Source organism: Moschus berezovskii, chromosome 7 (assembly GCF_049115385.1).
Source record: "Moschus berezovskii isolate FMDL1 chromosome 7, NW_MosBer_1.0, whole genome shotgun sequence".
In the NCBI taxonomy this organism is placed as follows: Eukaryota; Metazoa; Chordata; class Mammalia; order Artiodactyla; family Moschidae; genus Moschus; species Moschus berezovskii.
Genome location: NC_142466.1, coordinates 107,150,096 through 107,165,074, shown reverse-complemented (window position 1 = coordinate 107,165,074; position 14,979 = coordinate 107,150,096). Strand labels below are relative to the sequence as shown.

The window sequence follows — 14,979 nt, the reverse complement described above, 5'->3', positions numbered from 1 at the left end:
CTCAGGCTGTGATTTTGATTGCTGCTTCTTCATCATCAGGCTTCCTTGATGGCTCAAACAGTGATACATCAGACGCATGGTTAGCCGCTTGGGTGTGTCTGACTCTTCGTGACCCCAGGGTCTGTAGCCCTCCAGGCTCCCCTGTCCATGGGATTCTCCAGGCAAGAATACTGCAGTGGGTTGCCATTCCCATCTCCAGAGGATCCTGGATCCTGACCAAGGGATCGAATCTGCATCTCCTGCTTTGCAGGCAGATTCTTTACCAGCTGAGCCACCAGGAAAGCCCAATACACCAGATCAATGTATAAATCAATCCCTTTGTTACAAAGAACTTCTAGCCTTGTGGTTCCCCAGCTTGAGCACCCAGCAGAATCACCTGGAGGGCTAGTTAAACCACACATCTGGGCCCCACCCTCAGAGATTCTGATTCATTAGGTCCAGGGTGGGGCCTGAGAATTGGCATTTGTCACAGTTCCCAGGCAACCCTGAGGCTGATGCTCCTCTGTTCCACGGACAGCTCCCTGATCGAAAAGGATCTCTAGAACAGCTTCTCAAACACCAATGTGCATAAGAATCACCCGGGGAATCTTGTAATCCAGATTCTTATTCAGAACATCAGGGATGGAGCCTGAAGTTCTGCTTTTCCTTTAAGCATCCCAGGTGATGATGCCCCTGTCTGTATGCCCTTGAATAGCAAGGTCTTCTAAAGAGAATTCATGCTTCTCATCCACATGATGAAAGTCCTCCCTTACAAATCCTTTGCCCTTTCTGCACACAGTTCCCTTCCCATCCTTCTTTCATTTATTACTCTTTGTAATTGTAGCTCCTGTAGCTTCTTTCATTCTTTTTTCTTTAATGACAAATTCACAGGTGATGCTAATACTGTTAGTCTGAGCGCATCCTGGAGAGTAAGACCCTGCTGCTGCTGCTGCGTCATTTCAGTCGTGTCCGACTCTGTGTGACCCCATAGACGGAAGCCCACCAGGCTCCCCCATCCCTGGGATTCTCCAGGCAAGAACACTGGAGTGGGTTGCCATTTCCTTCTCCAATGTGTGAAAGTGAAAAGTGAAAGTGAAGTTGCTCAGTTGTGTCCGACCCTTAGCAACCCCATGGACTGCAGCCCACCAGGCTCCTCCGTCCATGGGATTTTCTAAGCAAGAGTACTGGAGTGGCTTGCCATTGCCTTCTCCGGAGTAAGACCCTAAAGTGGCTTTAATTCTAGGCCTTGGTTGCAGAGCGCTTCAGATCAACCCCTTCTTCTTCTCATGTCGTTGTTTAGTTGCTAAGTTTGTTTCTGACTTTTCTGTGACCTCATGAACTGTAAGCCCACCATGCTCCTCTCTCCATGGGCTTTCCCAGGCAAGAATACTGGAGCAGGTTGCTATTTCCTCCTCCAGGGGATCTTCCCAACCCAGATATTGAACCCAGGCAAAAAAAGAAGTCACTCTTTCTCGCAAACATATCCTTAAACATCTCCTTCTCACCGCTCAACTACAGCCGAAGTCAACTCAAAGAAGGTATCACCCACCGGAGTGTTTGGTAAGAGAGAATCTGATCTTTTTTTCCTTAGATAAAACTAATCATGATCTGAATCTTATATTAATACTAAATAGGCCTTCACATCGGAGAAGGCAATGGCACCCCACTCCAGTACTCTTGCCTGGAAAATCCCATGGACGGAGGAGCCTGGAAGGCTACAGTCCATGGGGTCACTGAGGGTCGGACACGACTGAGCGACTTCACTTTCACTTTTCACTTTCATGCATAGGAGAAGGAAATGGCAACCCACTCCAGTGTTCTTGCCTGGACAATCCCAGGGACGGGGAAGCCTGGTGGGCTTCCGTCTATGGGGTCACACAGAGTCTGACACGACTGAAGTGACTTAGCAGCAGCAGCAGCAGCAGTCCTTCACATGTTGGCATGTCTCTGTAAGTTCTGAGGTGGATTGCAAGTCATATGTATCAGTGATTTATCTCTTTATTCTTATTTTTTATTAATCCTGTTATTGTTTTCTCTTGGCCCTCTTTTGCTCTTCCTCACTCCCTTTTCCTCTCACTTTCTTTTCTTTCTTCCTGTCTTTACTTTTCTTCCCACTCTGTTTTTTTTTCTTGTTAATATTTTTAAGATTTTAAATTGTCAACACATGCTTAGGATTCCATCCCTGGATAATTTTTTTTTTATTTTAATGCAACCCCAAGTATTCAGAAAGAGACTCCACCCAGACTGTTTTGGAGCTTCATGATTCCAACAATGAGGTCAGAAATGGGTCTAGGAAAATACATGTGAGTGCATGTTGGGGAAACAAAGAAGATAGTCAAGTACAAAAGGCAAAGCTAGAGCGCCCTTTTCTAGAAAATACTTGACTGAGAGCTTTTATCCCGGACTAGAAACTTGTACTTCTTACCAACTAAGCACTTTTTCTGCAAAACATAAAAAAAGATGTGTTTTTATGAACTTGGTCGTTCATTTCCTGGACCTTATAATAGTGCTTAATTCCAGCTGGATACAAACAGACTTCTGAGATCCGTCAGCTCCTACTCTCCCTGCCCTTGGGCTGGGCAAGCTGCTTTGCTGCAAATTCTGTGGAAAAATCTGCAAACCCTAGTACCAAAAGGCAGAAATCCTGGCCCAATCTTGCTCTACTTCTGGGAAGCCAGGGACATGGCAGGAGTTTGTTGGTTTAGTAGCTGTGCCTAAGAGTTAAATCTGTACCATCTCCTTTCCAAGTGCAGTGGAAGGAAGTTCAAGAAGAGCTAGTTCCATAAGGAAAAGGATAGTAGAGATGGTAGATACCTTATTGTTGTGGAAAAAAAAAAAAAGGAATTCACTGCATGGTTCATCCAGTACTAACTAGCTCACTAAGTGACCTGCAGAGACCTGACGTAAGGTCAGCTGACATGTTCCTCCCCGTCTGATGGGTGACCCAGACTTGAATTCAAAATTAATTCTGGCTAGAATAAGTTATCTAAGCTTGCTGCTGCACCTTGATCATCTCCTCCGTAGAGTGGACACAATCACCTTAACTAGGAGAGTATTTATAAAATAACAAAGTGACACCAAGAACAGAGTCCATACTTTGAAACAGCCTTTCTCAACATGGGGCTTGGAAGATGTTCAATATGTACCAGCATCTATCTTTCCTTCTTGAATGAAAAAGTAAAAAAAGAAGAAGGAGAGGTGATGGCAGGATCTTCAGTGGATAACCACGAATTAAAGTCTGGACTGTGATGGTAAAAGCATCAAAATCAGCAGGCTCAAACTCAAATGCCAATAGAAGCCAGGCAAGTAATATTAATAAGCAAACCACCCCCATGAACAAAAAAAAAATAATACAGTAGATACTGGACAGAGACATTAGAAATGCTTCAAGTACTTGTTATCATGGTAAAAGACAAATAGCTGCACACCCTCAACAAAAATGGCATCTTTCTACTCTACCTTGGGTTTTTGGGGCTATGGAAGATGATGAGGACAGGATCCAGCCAGAAAGAGCATGCTCCTTCTAGCAGGGCAACCACTACTCTTCGTTTGACAGTCATTATACAACACAGAAGGAGAGGCCCAGGGTTGCCAGATCTTAGGACTCCTTGCAAAATGAGTAAGAGGCTTTATTTATTCTTAAAATATTCCAGTTTGTAAATGTTGGTCAACCCTATGATATAATCAACAGTGGGTCATCAGGGGCTTGTGGACATTAGTTTACAACCTATGTTGCTTCTTCTTTTCAGACTTCTGCCAGCTCCAAAGGGAGCATATTGACTTGCAGTTTGCCTTTTGTCCACTAAGAGGAAAGAAAACCCTTTCTGAAGTAGAAACTTCGAAAGCCAGAGTGATACATGCCTTTGCTGACTTGAGCTAGGAGCTCTTTTTCATATCTGTTTATATCTGTTAATTATCTTGTACAATTATAAAAACATATATAATTATAAAAGATATAAAGAAATAATAATTTTAAATGTATTTCTTTATATCTGTTCATTATCATCATATCCCTAGGAGGTGCGCACTAATTCCATTTTACAGATAAAGAAGTAGAAGCTTAGATAAGCAATCATTTGCTCAAGAGCTCACAGTAGCAGCACTTAGGTTTGAAACCAAGTTGTTTCATCCAAGTCTGGTGCCTCTCATGTATTGCAAAGTGGAAAAATAACATTTGTCTGAGTCTAAAGCTTGTTTTCCTTTCACCTTCTCCCCTGATAAATATTAAGCAGCTAGGGAAGCTCAGAAAGAAACTTAGATGACTGGAATGCCGGTTGGTAAATAGTTATTTCAGAGTAGTAATGACTATTTTGAGTCTGGACACGTTGCAGGACAGAAATTAGATTCCTCAGTCCTAAAGTTAGATTTTGCTCTACTGCTGTGTATCTTGAATGAGAGATTTTTTAAACAGCAGTGGCAATGTTGAGTCATACTTCTTGCAGTTTGACCCAAGTGGAGAAATTTCTATAAAACTGTATCTGAGAGGTTACCAGGTAATTATTAGAAATTCCAACTTAATTTGGTTTAAACTATAAAGGGATTTGCTGTCTATGGAAACAAAAAGTCCAGGCTTTGATGGAACTTCTGGCAATATTTCATCCTGTGGACCAAGAAACCAACTCTCTGCTTTCTGAAACAGCAGAAGTAGTGTTAGTTGCTCAGTAGTGTCCGACTCTTTGTGACTCCACGGACTGTAGCCCACCAGGCTCCTCTGTCCATGGGGTTCTCCAGGCCAGAATACTGGAGTGGGTAGCCATTCCCTTCTCCAGAGGATCTTCCCGTCCCAGGGATCCAACCCAGGCCTCATGCATTGCGAGCAGATTCTTTACCATCTAAGCTACAGGGAAGATCTGAAACATTGCTATTACACAAAGACTGGTTCCTGCATGTTTTTTAGTAGCTGCCAATCAGCGTCTTGTTTGTATCCAGATAAAGAGGAAATTTCAGTAATTGTCACAAGTGCTAGGAATTGCTTTCTCTTGCTTTCTTATCCTCTCTTGGGTAACCCTTGGTCTAAATATAGGATTGTTGGTTGGATTAAGATCATTAGATCAAGGGAGTTCCTGGTTTCCCAGTGGTTAGAGATCCATGCTTCCATTGCAGGGGCATGAGTTTGATCCATGGCCAGGGATCTAAGGTCTCCCAGCCACGTGGTTTGGCCAAAAAAATAAAAAATCATCAGGGTTGAACCCTGGATTTAGGGTTAGAGTAATCCCATACAAACTGCATAGCTGCAATAAAATGGAGGAGGGATAAATTTGCCCACAGAAAATCAGGGTATTTTTGGTAGAAAGAGGAAGAAATGGGTACTGGAAAGCAACTGACAGATATCTGCTACAAAAAACAATTTGGCTGAGATGATACAAGAAATATTCATAGTTTTTCATCTAACACACACACACAAGGAAGACAGATAATTCATTCCTGAGAGGCCTGAATGGAGGAATGGAAAAGCTAGAAAGAATAATTTTGCTGGGAATTCAGCTAGTAGTGGTGGTCACTGGCTCTGAAGAAGGTTTGAGGAGCTGCTGCTGTTTTTATAAAGCCCAGCAGTTAAAAATGCTTACATTTTAAAGATTGTGAAAACAAAGAATATGAACCAACATGTTGTCCATAAAGCCCCCAATATTATCTGGTTCTTGACAGGAAAAGTCTGCCAACCCCTGATCCACTCAGTCCATAAGAGTGAAATTTCTCTACCGCCTAAATAATCAAGGCAAAATAATAAAGTTTAGGGACTCAAAAATCCAAATTTACAAGAAGAATTAATTTAGAATTAAGGCTTTAGTATCTTTCTCAACTGCAAAATAATTTCTTCAAAATCCTAAATGAAAATAACTTTCATCTATTTAATAGATGAATACCTTGCTTATTTCTTATTTGTTGGTTGCCAGGACTGGGGGAGGGAGGGAGGTGCATGGAAATAGGTAGTAGGAGATTAAAATTGATTCCACACACAAGGCCAGCAGTTGTCTGATTCTTACTGACCACATACTGACCAAGTAGTCATGACATAAAAATGAAATTAGCTCCATGTCTTCCAAAGTTCTAGGTTCTAAGATGTCACGTTCAGTGATGTCATAGAGAAGGTACCCTTATACTCCGGCCAGGATCCTATAATTGGTAAGAGAGAGTTACAGTCTGCCAACTGAACCAACAGAAGAGTTTTGTCAGCAATTCCCAGGTGTAAATCATGGTGCAGAATATCAGAGACATGGCAAGTATTTATTTGGCTTCAAGAAGTATTTCAAAAGAGACCATCTTGAGAGCAGATTTGATTAGCTTTAAGTAATATTTCCTCCATGCAGTACTCGTTTGTTGCTCCGAGGCAAGAAGAGTTTATTTTTAATGCTTTTTCTTCATGCTGTTTCTTGAGGGATGGCATTCTCTGGAGAAATGCCAAGAGCAAAGTTGATCAAAAAGAGTTTTATCCCTTCCTGCTTCTCATTTCTTGCTTTTACTCTAGCTAGATCCAGACCAGCTTGTAACATATCCCATCCTGTATCTGAACCCACCAATTTTACTTTGGTTGTACCTGGAAATTTTTCTGGAAGTAAAATAGTCCACATTTTTCTCTTATCCTAGGAAAGAAAACCCCCAGACATGCCTGTAGAATGGAACGGGGGCATTAGTTGGTGAGGTAGTATTTCCTAAAGCCACTTGCCATCCATTGTCCAGTGGTACTGCTGCAACAGATCTCAATACATGTAAAGGCCAGGGATAATTATTTATAAAGAAGAAAATTGCCTTTAAAAGAGTAGAGAAGTGAAGCAGGCATTAGCATCCAGACATTCTGATACCCACTCATTTCAGGGGGACTAGGATGGCAAGCCACTCCAGTACCCTTGCCTAGAAAATCCCATGTTTAGGGAGCCTGGTGGGCTGCAGTCCATGGGGTCGCTAAGGGTCGGACACGACTGAGCGACTTCACTTTCACTTTTCACTTTCATACATTGGAGAAGGAAATGGCAACCCACTCCAGTGTTCTTGCCTGGAGAATCCCAGGGATGGGGGAGCCTGGTGGGCTTCCGTCTATGGGGTCACACAGAGTCGGACACGACTGAAGCGACTTAGCAGCAGCAGTAGCAGGAGCTGGAGAGAAGGGGGAGAGTAGTGCCTGGGTCTTCCCTCCACTAGAACCTTCAGAATTAGGCTTTTGACACTTTCCCAAACATGCTTGTGTTTAAGATCACAAATATGAGACCAACCAGATTGAAAGAAGGTATGGCCATGTAACTTTGGCTTACGAAAGTGTTTTAAAAATAGCATACACTTGCTAATGATTTTACTAATTCTTTTCTGTTTCCTGGGAATCTCACAGAGAAGCCCTCTCCATCTCCTTCTTAGGTACCTATTCTGAGGACCTACTGTTTCCTTTATGCCTTTTTTCAAATATTACATCGAGGTGGTCCTTGGCCACCCAGACTGTAATTGTAATCCAACTCTCATCCTTCCTTCTTATTTTGTTCTTCTCCTTTTTTTCTTTGGGATTCTCTGGTAACTCAGCTGGCAAAGAATCTGCCTGCAATGTGGGAGACCTGGGTTTGATCCCTTGGTTGGAGAAGATCCCCTGGAGAAGGGAACAGCTACCCACTCCAGTATTCTGGCCTGGAGAATTCCATGGACTGTATAGTCCATGGGGTCACAAAGAGTTGGACATGACTGAGCTACTTTCACTTTTTTTCTTTATTAGCAGTGATCACAAATTTACTATATATTTCACTTATCTTACCATTGACTTTCCCCTAAATGCAGAGTTCATGAAGGGAGGGGGTGGAATGTTTTGTCTTTTTGTCCATGCTGTATCCTAGCAGTGTGTCCAGTACCCGGCACAGAGTAGGCCTTAATTGGTACATGTGGGATCACTCTGTACCATGGGAGTATTACCTACAGAGAACTTAGCCAAGTCAAGTTCATGGGACCAACTAGGTCAGTTTATACCCTAACAACTACTGGGAAGTGAAGAGTTGGGGTTTCTGAGGATGACATCTAACTTACAACTTCAGAAGCAAGTGAGAAGTGGAGGTGGTGTGGCTCTTTGAAAAGTTAATCACTCCTCTCTTGGAGGCATATTATTAAAGGAAGAATGTGTCTTCTTTGAGTCATCAGTTTCACCTCCTGAAAGTAAATCAAATGACAGTGTTTGATGCCCCAATTGTCAGGATGCCCCTATTATAGAGTGTATTCCATCTGTATGGAATAAATCCCATCCTTATTTCCAGGGATAGGCCCCAATTGATTTAACTCAATTACTGATTCCATCCCTCCATCTTAATTAGTGGTCCAGGGATGAATGAATGATGGCATTTGGGCTAGAGAGAGAAAGAGTGAGCTCCATTACCATAAAGAACTCAGGAGGCAATTTTCTGTAGTGGATAAGGAAATGGACCTTGGAGTCAAACTAGTAAAGTTAGTAATCCCAACTATGACACTCACCAACTGGTTGACCTTGAGAAAGTTTAAAAATGTTCTTTTATTCATCTGTGAAGTGGGGATGATAGTAATAATAATACTGCATAGGGTGGTTGTAAAGATTAAGGAAGAGAATACCGACCACAGAGTAAATTAGGTACTATTATTGCAATTCCAGTGAGAAAAGGAAAAATAAATCCTGAACAGAACACTATGTATTAGCAGATTATTCATGTAGTCAACTAAATGCTCCCTGAGTACTTACCATGTGCCAGTTAGGGGTCATGAAGGCACTGAAGTGAGTCAGGATTGGGTTGTGTAGGGGACTTGTTGGAAAGACAAGTCATGAATAATTAGTGTAGGACACTGTTCACAAAGCAGTCAAGCATAGATACCATGACATGAGGTCCCAGAAGGAAAATCTTACTTTATTTAGATGATACAGATAACTGATAGAAAATTCACTTAAGACATTCAGCAAGAAGCATGTCTAATCTTTAAATGTATGGTTTTAACTATGGCTTTAATAATGATCAGCACCCCCCCAAAAACACAAACAAAAACAAGAAGTGATTTAAGGTGCTGAATTAGCTCTCTGTTTAGACTTCTCTGTTTAGGTCCTTGTTTAGCTGTAGGTGTCCGCCTTGAACACCCTTCATCCTCAGCCTCTACCCTCATCTCTCATTGATCAGTCTCAGTCTTTTGCCAGAGGTATCCAGCCATTATCAACCATCATCACCCATCCATCTGGTAAACAGAACTTAAAGTTTTTGTGGGGTCGCAAAGAGTTGGACGCGACTGAGCAACTGAACTGAACTGAAAGTTTTTACGTGGATTTATCATCACTTATGTATACTTAGGAAGATAAACTGGAGAAGGCACTGGCACCCCACTCCACTACTCTTGCCTGGAAAATCCCATGGATGGAGGAGCCTGGTAGACTGCAGTCCTTGGGGTTGCTAGGAGTCAGACACAACTGAGCGACTTCACTTTCATTTTTCACCTTCATGCATTGGAAAAGGAAATGGCAACCCACTCCAGTATTCTTGCCTGGAAAATCCCAGGGACAAGGGAGCCTGGTGGGCTGCCGTCTATGGGGTCGCAAGAGTCGGACACGACTGAAGCGACTTAGCAGCAGCAGCAGCAGGAAGATAAATATATACATGCCCTCAGGGACATTTAGGAAAGATTGGGTCCCCTGGAGAGCAAGGGGGTGGGGCACCATAATCTCGCTGTCCTTTTATGCCTTGCATGACTATATGAGATTCAGTGACTGTACACATTTCCTCATTTATGTTCTGGTCTCAGGATGAATTAAAAGCGTTTTTGAAAGCTGCTGGGAACAAACTTGTGGTAATAGAATTCTCAGCAAAATGGTGTGGTCCTTGCAAAAAGATTTATCCTGTTTTTCATGTAAGTATCATCAGTGTCTATTTCACAGTTTTTTAGAAGGAATTCAAAGTCCTCAAATAGTTTTCCCAATAAATCTTAAAGGTTTGGCAGTGATGAGCCATTATGGGGTGATAGTTTTTCCCCCACTTAGTGCCCACTTCTTTATTACTATTGTTATTTTAATTTTAAAATTTTACTGATGTACAGTTGATTTACAATGTTGTGTTACTTTCAAGCATACAGTACAGTGATTCAGTTAGATAGATAGATGGATAGATAGATAGGGATATAGAGATAGAGATATTTTTCAGATTCTTTTTGCTTATAAGTTATTATAAAATATTGAATATAGTTCCCTGGTCCTTGTTGGTTATTTGTTTTATGTATATCAGTGTGTGTGTGTTAATCCCAATAAATAATCCCAACACAAACTTCCTAATTTATCCCTCCCCCTCCTTTCTCCGTGAGTAAGCATAAGTTTGTTTTAAAATAATTGTACTACCCAAGGCAATCTACAGATTCAATGCAGTTCTCATCAAATTGCCAATGGCTTTCTTCACAGAGCTAGAACAAAGTTTTTTAAAATTTGCATGGAAACAAAAAAAGCAAATAGCAGTCTTGAGAAAGAGAGTTGGAGTTGGAGGAATCAGGCTCCCTGACTTCAGACTACACTACAAAGCTATAGTAATCAAAACAGCATGGTACTGGCACAAAAGCAAACATGTAGACCAATGGGACAGGACAGAAAGTCCAGAAATAAACCCACATACCTATGATCAATTTATCAAGATCAGTTTATCGAGAGGCAAGATTATACAATGGAGAAAGAGACTATACAGTCTCTTCAGTAAGTGGTGCTCAGAAAACTAGACAGCTAGATGTAAAAGAATGAAATTATGGCATTCACTAGCACCATATAAAATCAAAGTGAATTAAAGATCTAAATGTAAAACCAGATACCATAAAGGAAAATATAGGCAGAACACTCTTTGACATAAATTGCAACAGTATCTTTTTAGATCCACCTTCTAAAGTAATGGAAATAAAAACAAAAATAAACAAATGGGACCTGATTACACTTAAAATCTTCTGCATGGAATCATAGTTTTTTTTGGAAGCATCCTGCTTAACCTGAAGATAATTTAGTGAGATCTAATTAGATCATTAGTACACACCAGGTTAATACTGTTTGTTTGTGGATAATTCTACAAGGATCATCAAAATGTACAAAAGAGTACAATTGTATAAAGGAATGGATTATTCATAATAATGACATTTTACCACAGTTCTAGAGTTCAAAACATCCAAATATTGGAATAAATTATGGATGAACATGGTATTTTTTTAAACTATAATAAAAAAGAATAAACTACCCCCAATCCTTCAACCCTATTATCGAAGAAATCCTATGCCTTACTTATTCCTTTCATATCTGAGCTCCTTTATAAAATTTCTTTGTAAAATATTCCACTTAATTGTATCATATATTTATATTCTGATCTTTTTCCATATACACATTGGTTTATGTTTCTATCAACTCTCCAGATTATAATTTTCATGTCTATGCAGTGTTTCATCTAGTTAATTTTCCTATTAACCCATTTAAGTGTTTACACCATTTGGTGGGGGGAGCGTACAACATGCTGCAGAAAGAAACTCAGGACATTTCCTCCTCATTTCTCCTTACTGCACAGAAGTTTCACATTTACAGTCCATTTTGTGCAATCTCCTACCTCAATTATAAAGTTCAGATTTCTCTACACAACTGAAAATATATTATTTTTCAGGAGGGTTTCTAACATTTCAATTTTTTAACTTAAACTCTTAAATCTACTTGAATTCATTCTAACCAGTCGTAAACTTTGATATTTAAAAGAAATATATTCAAATAAAGAAATTGGCTACATGACATCAGTTCAGTTCAGTCACTCAGTCATGTCCGACTCTTTGTGACCCCATGGAATGCAGCATGCCAGATTTCCCTGTCCATCACCAAATCCTGGAGTTTACTCAAACTCATGTCTATCGAGTCAGTGATGCCATCCTACCATCTCATCCTCTGTCGTCCCCTTCTCCCTCCACCTTCAATCTTTCCAGCATCAGGGTCTTTTCCAATGAATCAGTTCTTCGCATCAGGTGGCCAAAGTATTGAAGTTTCAGCTTCAACATCAGTCCTTCCAGTGAATATTTAGGACTGATTTCCTTTAGGATGGACTGGTTGGATCTACTTGTAGTCCAAGGGACACTCAAGAGTCTTCTCCAACACCTCAGTTCCAAAGCTGAATCAGTTCTTCGGTGCTCAGCTTTCTTTATGGTCCAACTCTCACATTCATACATAACTACTGGAAAAACCATAGCCTTTACTAGACGAACCTTTGTTGACAAAGTAATGTCTCTGCTTTTTAATATGCTATCTAGGTTGGTCATAGCTTTTCTTCCAGGTAGCAAGTGTCTTTTAATTTCATGGCTGCGGTCACCATCTGCAGTGATTTTGGAGCCCAAGAAAATAAAGTCTGCCACTGAATCCATTGTTTCCCCTTCTATTTACCATGAAGTGATGGGACCAGCTGCCATGATCTTAGTTTTCTGAATGTTGAGCTTTAAGCTAACTTTTTTACTCTCCTTTTTCACTTTCATCAAGAGGCTCTTTAGTTCTTCACTTTCTCCCATAAGGGTGGTGTCATCTGCATATCTGAGGTTATTGATATTTCTCCCTGCAGTCTTCATTCCAGCTTGTGCTTCATCCAGCCCGGCATTTCACATGATGTATTCTGCATATAAGTTAAATAAGCAGAGTGACAATATACAGCCTTGATGTACTCCTTTCCCAATTTGGAACCAGTCTGTTGTTCCATGTCCAGTTCTAACTGTTGCTTCTTGACCTGCATACAGATTTCTTGGGAAGCAGGTCAGGTGGTCTGGTAGTCCCATGTCTAAGAATTTTCCACAGTTTGTTATGATCCACACAGTCAAAGGCTTTGGCATAGTCAATACAGCAGAAATAGATGTTTTTCTGGAACTCTCTTGCTTTTTTGATGATCCAGTGGATGTTGGCAGTTTGATTTCTGGTTCCTCTGCCTTTTCCAAGTCGAGCTTGAACATCTGGCAGTTCACGGTTCACATATCAACATCTATTCTGTGCCTAAAATTATTGAAATATCCACAGCAAATATTTTAATATCTGGCAGACCTCTCTATTCAGACACTTAAAACTTAAGTGTCTCCAATGTTTAGCTTTAGGAGTATAAATATTCTCACCTGCCACAAAGTCAAAGCTGATCAAATTTCATTGGCCAACAAGACATTTTAGGCTCAGGCTTAGTAACCCCTACTTCCCTTCATACCTTCAGGCCCTGAGGATGGTAAAGTCTCTGCCACTGCTGTGTCCAGGCTCTCACAGCTCCTTCACACCCATCCTTAACTTTACAGTTATTTATAGTTAGCCTTTTGGTGATAAACATCCCTAAATTACCCTAATTTGAATGTACTGTTTTCTGTTGGAATCCAGACTAATGCACACACTGTTTGTTTTTAATTTGGGTGTATCCACACTCTGAAATACTGTTCAGATGATAAAAAGAGTCAAATAGACCCATATATAATGATGGAATTCTCTCCAAGACAACATAGAATTAAGTAAAAAGAGGAAAATTTATGGACTATAGTACCATTCATGTAAAGCAGAGATAAATAGAGTTCCAAAGAATAGCTAGGAGAGATAAGAAAGCCTTCTTCAGTGATCAATGCAAAGAAATAGAGGAAAACAACAGAATAGGAAAAACAAGAGACCTCTTCAAGAAAATTAGAGATTCCAAGGGAACATTTCATGCAAAGATGGGCTCAATAAAGGACAGAAATGGTATGGACCTAACAGAAGCAGAAGATATTAAGAAGAGGTGGCAAGAATACACAGAAGAACTGTACAAAAAAGATCTTCACGATGAAGATAATCACGATGGTGTGATCACTCACCTGGAGCCAGACATCTTGGAATGTGAAGTCAAGTGGGCCTTAGAAAGTATCACTACGAACAAAGCTAGTGGAGGTGATGGGATTCCAGTTGAGCTATTTCAAATCCTGAAAGATGATGCTGTGAAAGTGCTGCACTCAATATGCCAGCAAATTTGGAAAACTCAGCAGTGGCCACAGGACTGGAAAAGGTCAGTCTTCATTCCAATCCCAAAGAAAGGCAATGCCAAAGAATGCTCAAACTACCGCACAATTGCACTCATCTCACACGCTAGTAAAGTCATGCTCAAAATTCTCCAAACCAGGCTTCAGCAATATGTGAACCGTGAACTTCCAGATGTTCAAGCAGGTTTTATAGAAAAGGCAGAGGCACCAGAGATCAAATTGACAACATCCGCTGGATCATGGAGAAAGCAAGAGAGTTCCAGAAAAAACATCTATTTCTGCTTCATTGACTATGCCAAAGCCTTTGACTGTGTGGATCACAATAAACTGTGGAACATTCTGAAAGAGATGGGAATACCAGACGACCTGACCTGCCTCTTGAGAAACCTGTATGCAGGTCAGGAAGCAACAGTCAGAACTGGACATGGAACAACAGACTGGTTCCAAATAGGAAAAGGAGTACATCAAGGCTGTATATTGTCACCCTGCTTATTTAATTTATATGCAGAGTACATCATGAGGAACGCTGGGCTGGATGAAGCACAAGCTGGAATCAAGATTGCCAGGAGAAATATCAATAACCTCAGATATGCAGATGACACCACCCTTATGGGAGAAAGTGAAGAGGAACTCAAAGGCCTCTTGATGAAGGTGAAAGAGGAGAGTGAAAAGGTTGGCTTGAAGCTCAACATTCAGAAAACAAAGATCATGGCATCTGGTCCCATCACTTCATGGGAAATAGATGGGGAAACAGTGGAAACAGTGTCAGACTTTATTTTTTCTGGGCTCCAAAATCACTGCAGATGCTGATTGCAGCCATGAAATTAAAAGACGCTTACTCCTTGGAAGGAAAGTTATGACCAACCTAGACAGCATATTACAAAGCAGAGACATTACTTTGCCAACCAAGGTCCGTCTAGTCAAGGCTATGGTTTTTCCCGTGGTCATGTATGGATGTGAGAATTGGACTGTGAAGAAAGCTGATCGCCAAAGAATTGATGCTTTTGAACTGTGGTGCTGGAGAAGACTCTTGAGAGTCCCTTGGACTGCAAGGAGATCCAA

At 40.9% G+C, this 14,979-nt stretch overlaps 1 protein-coding gene across 2 annotated transcripts in view; it reads left to right on the top strand.

Moving 5' to 3' along the window:
• Positions 1–6,172: 6,172 nt before the first annotated feature.
• Positions 6,173–14,979, top strand: part of TXNDC8 (thioredoxin domain containing 8) — a 38,144-nt gene continuing 29,337 nt past the window's right edge. For both annotated transcript variants that reach the window (XM_088837752.1, XM_055427942.2), the window contains exons 1-2: positions 6,173–6,196; positions 9,700–9,804. In XM_088837752.1, the coding sequence (XP_088693878.1) occupies positions 6,173–6,196; positions 9,700–9,804 (129 nt within the window). The remainder of the gene's footprint in view (positions 6,197–9,699; positions 9,805–14,979) is intronic.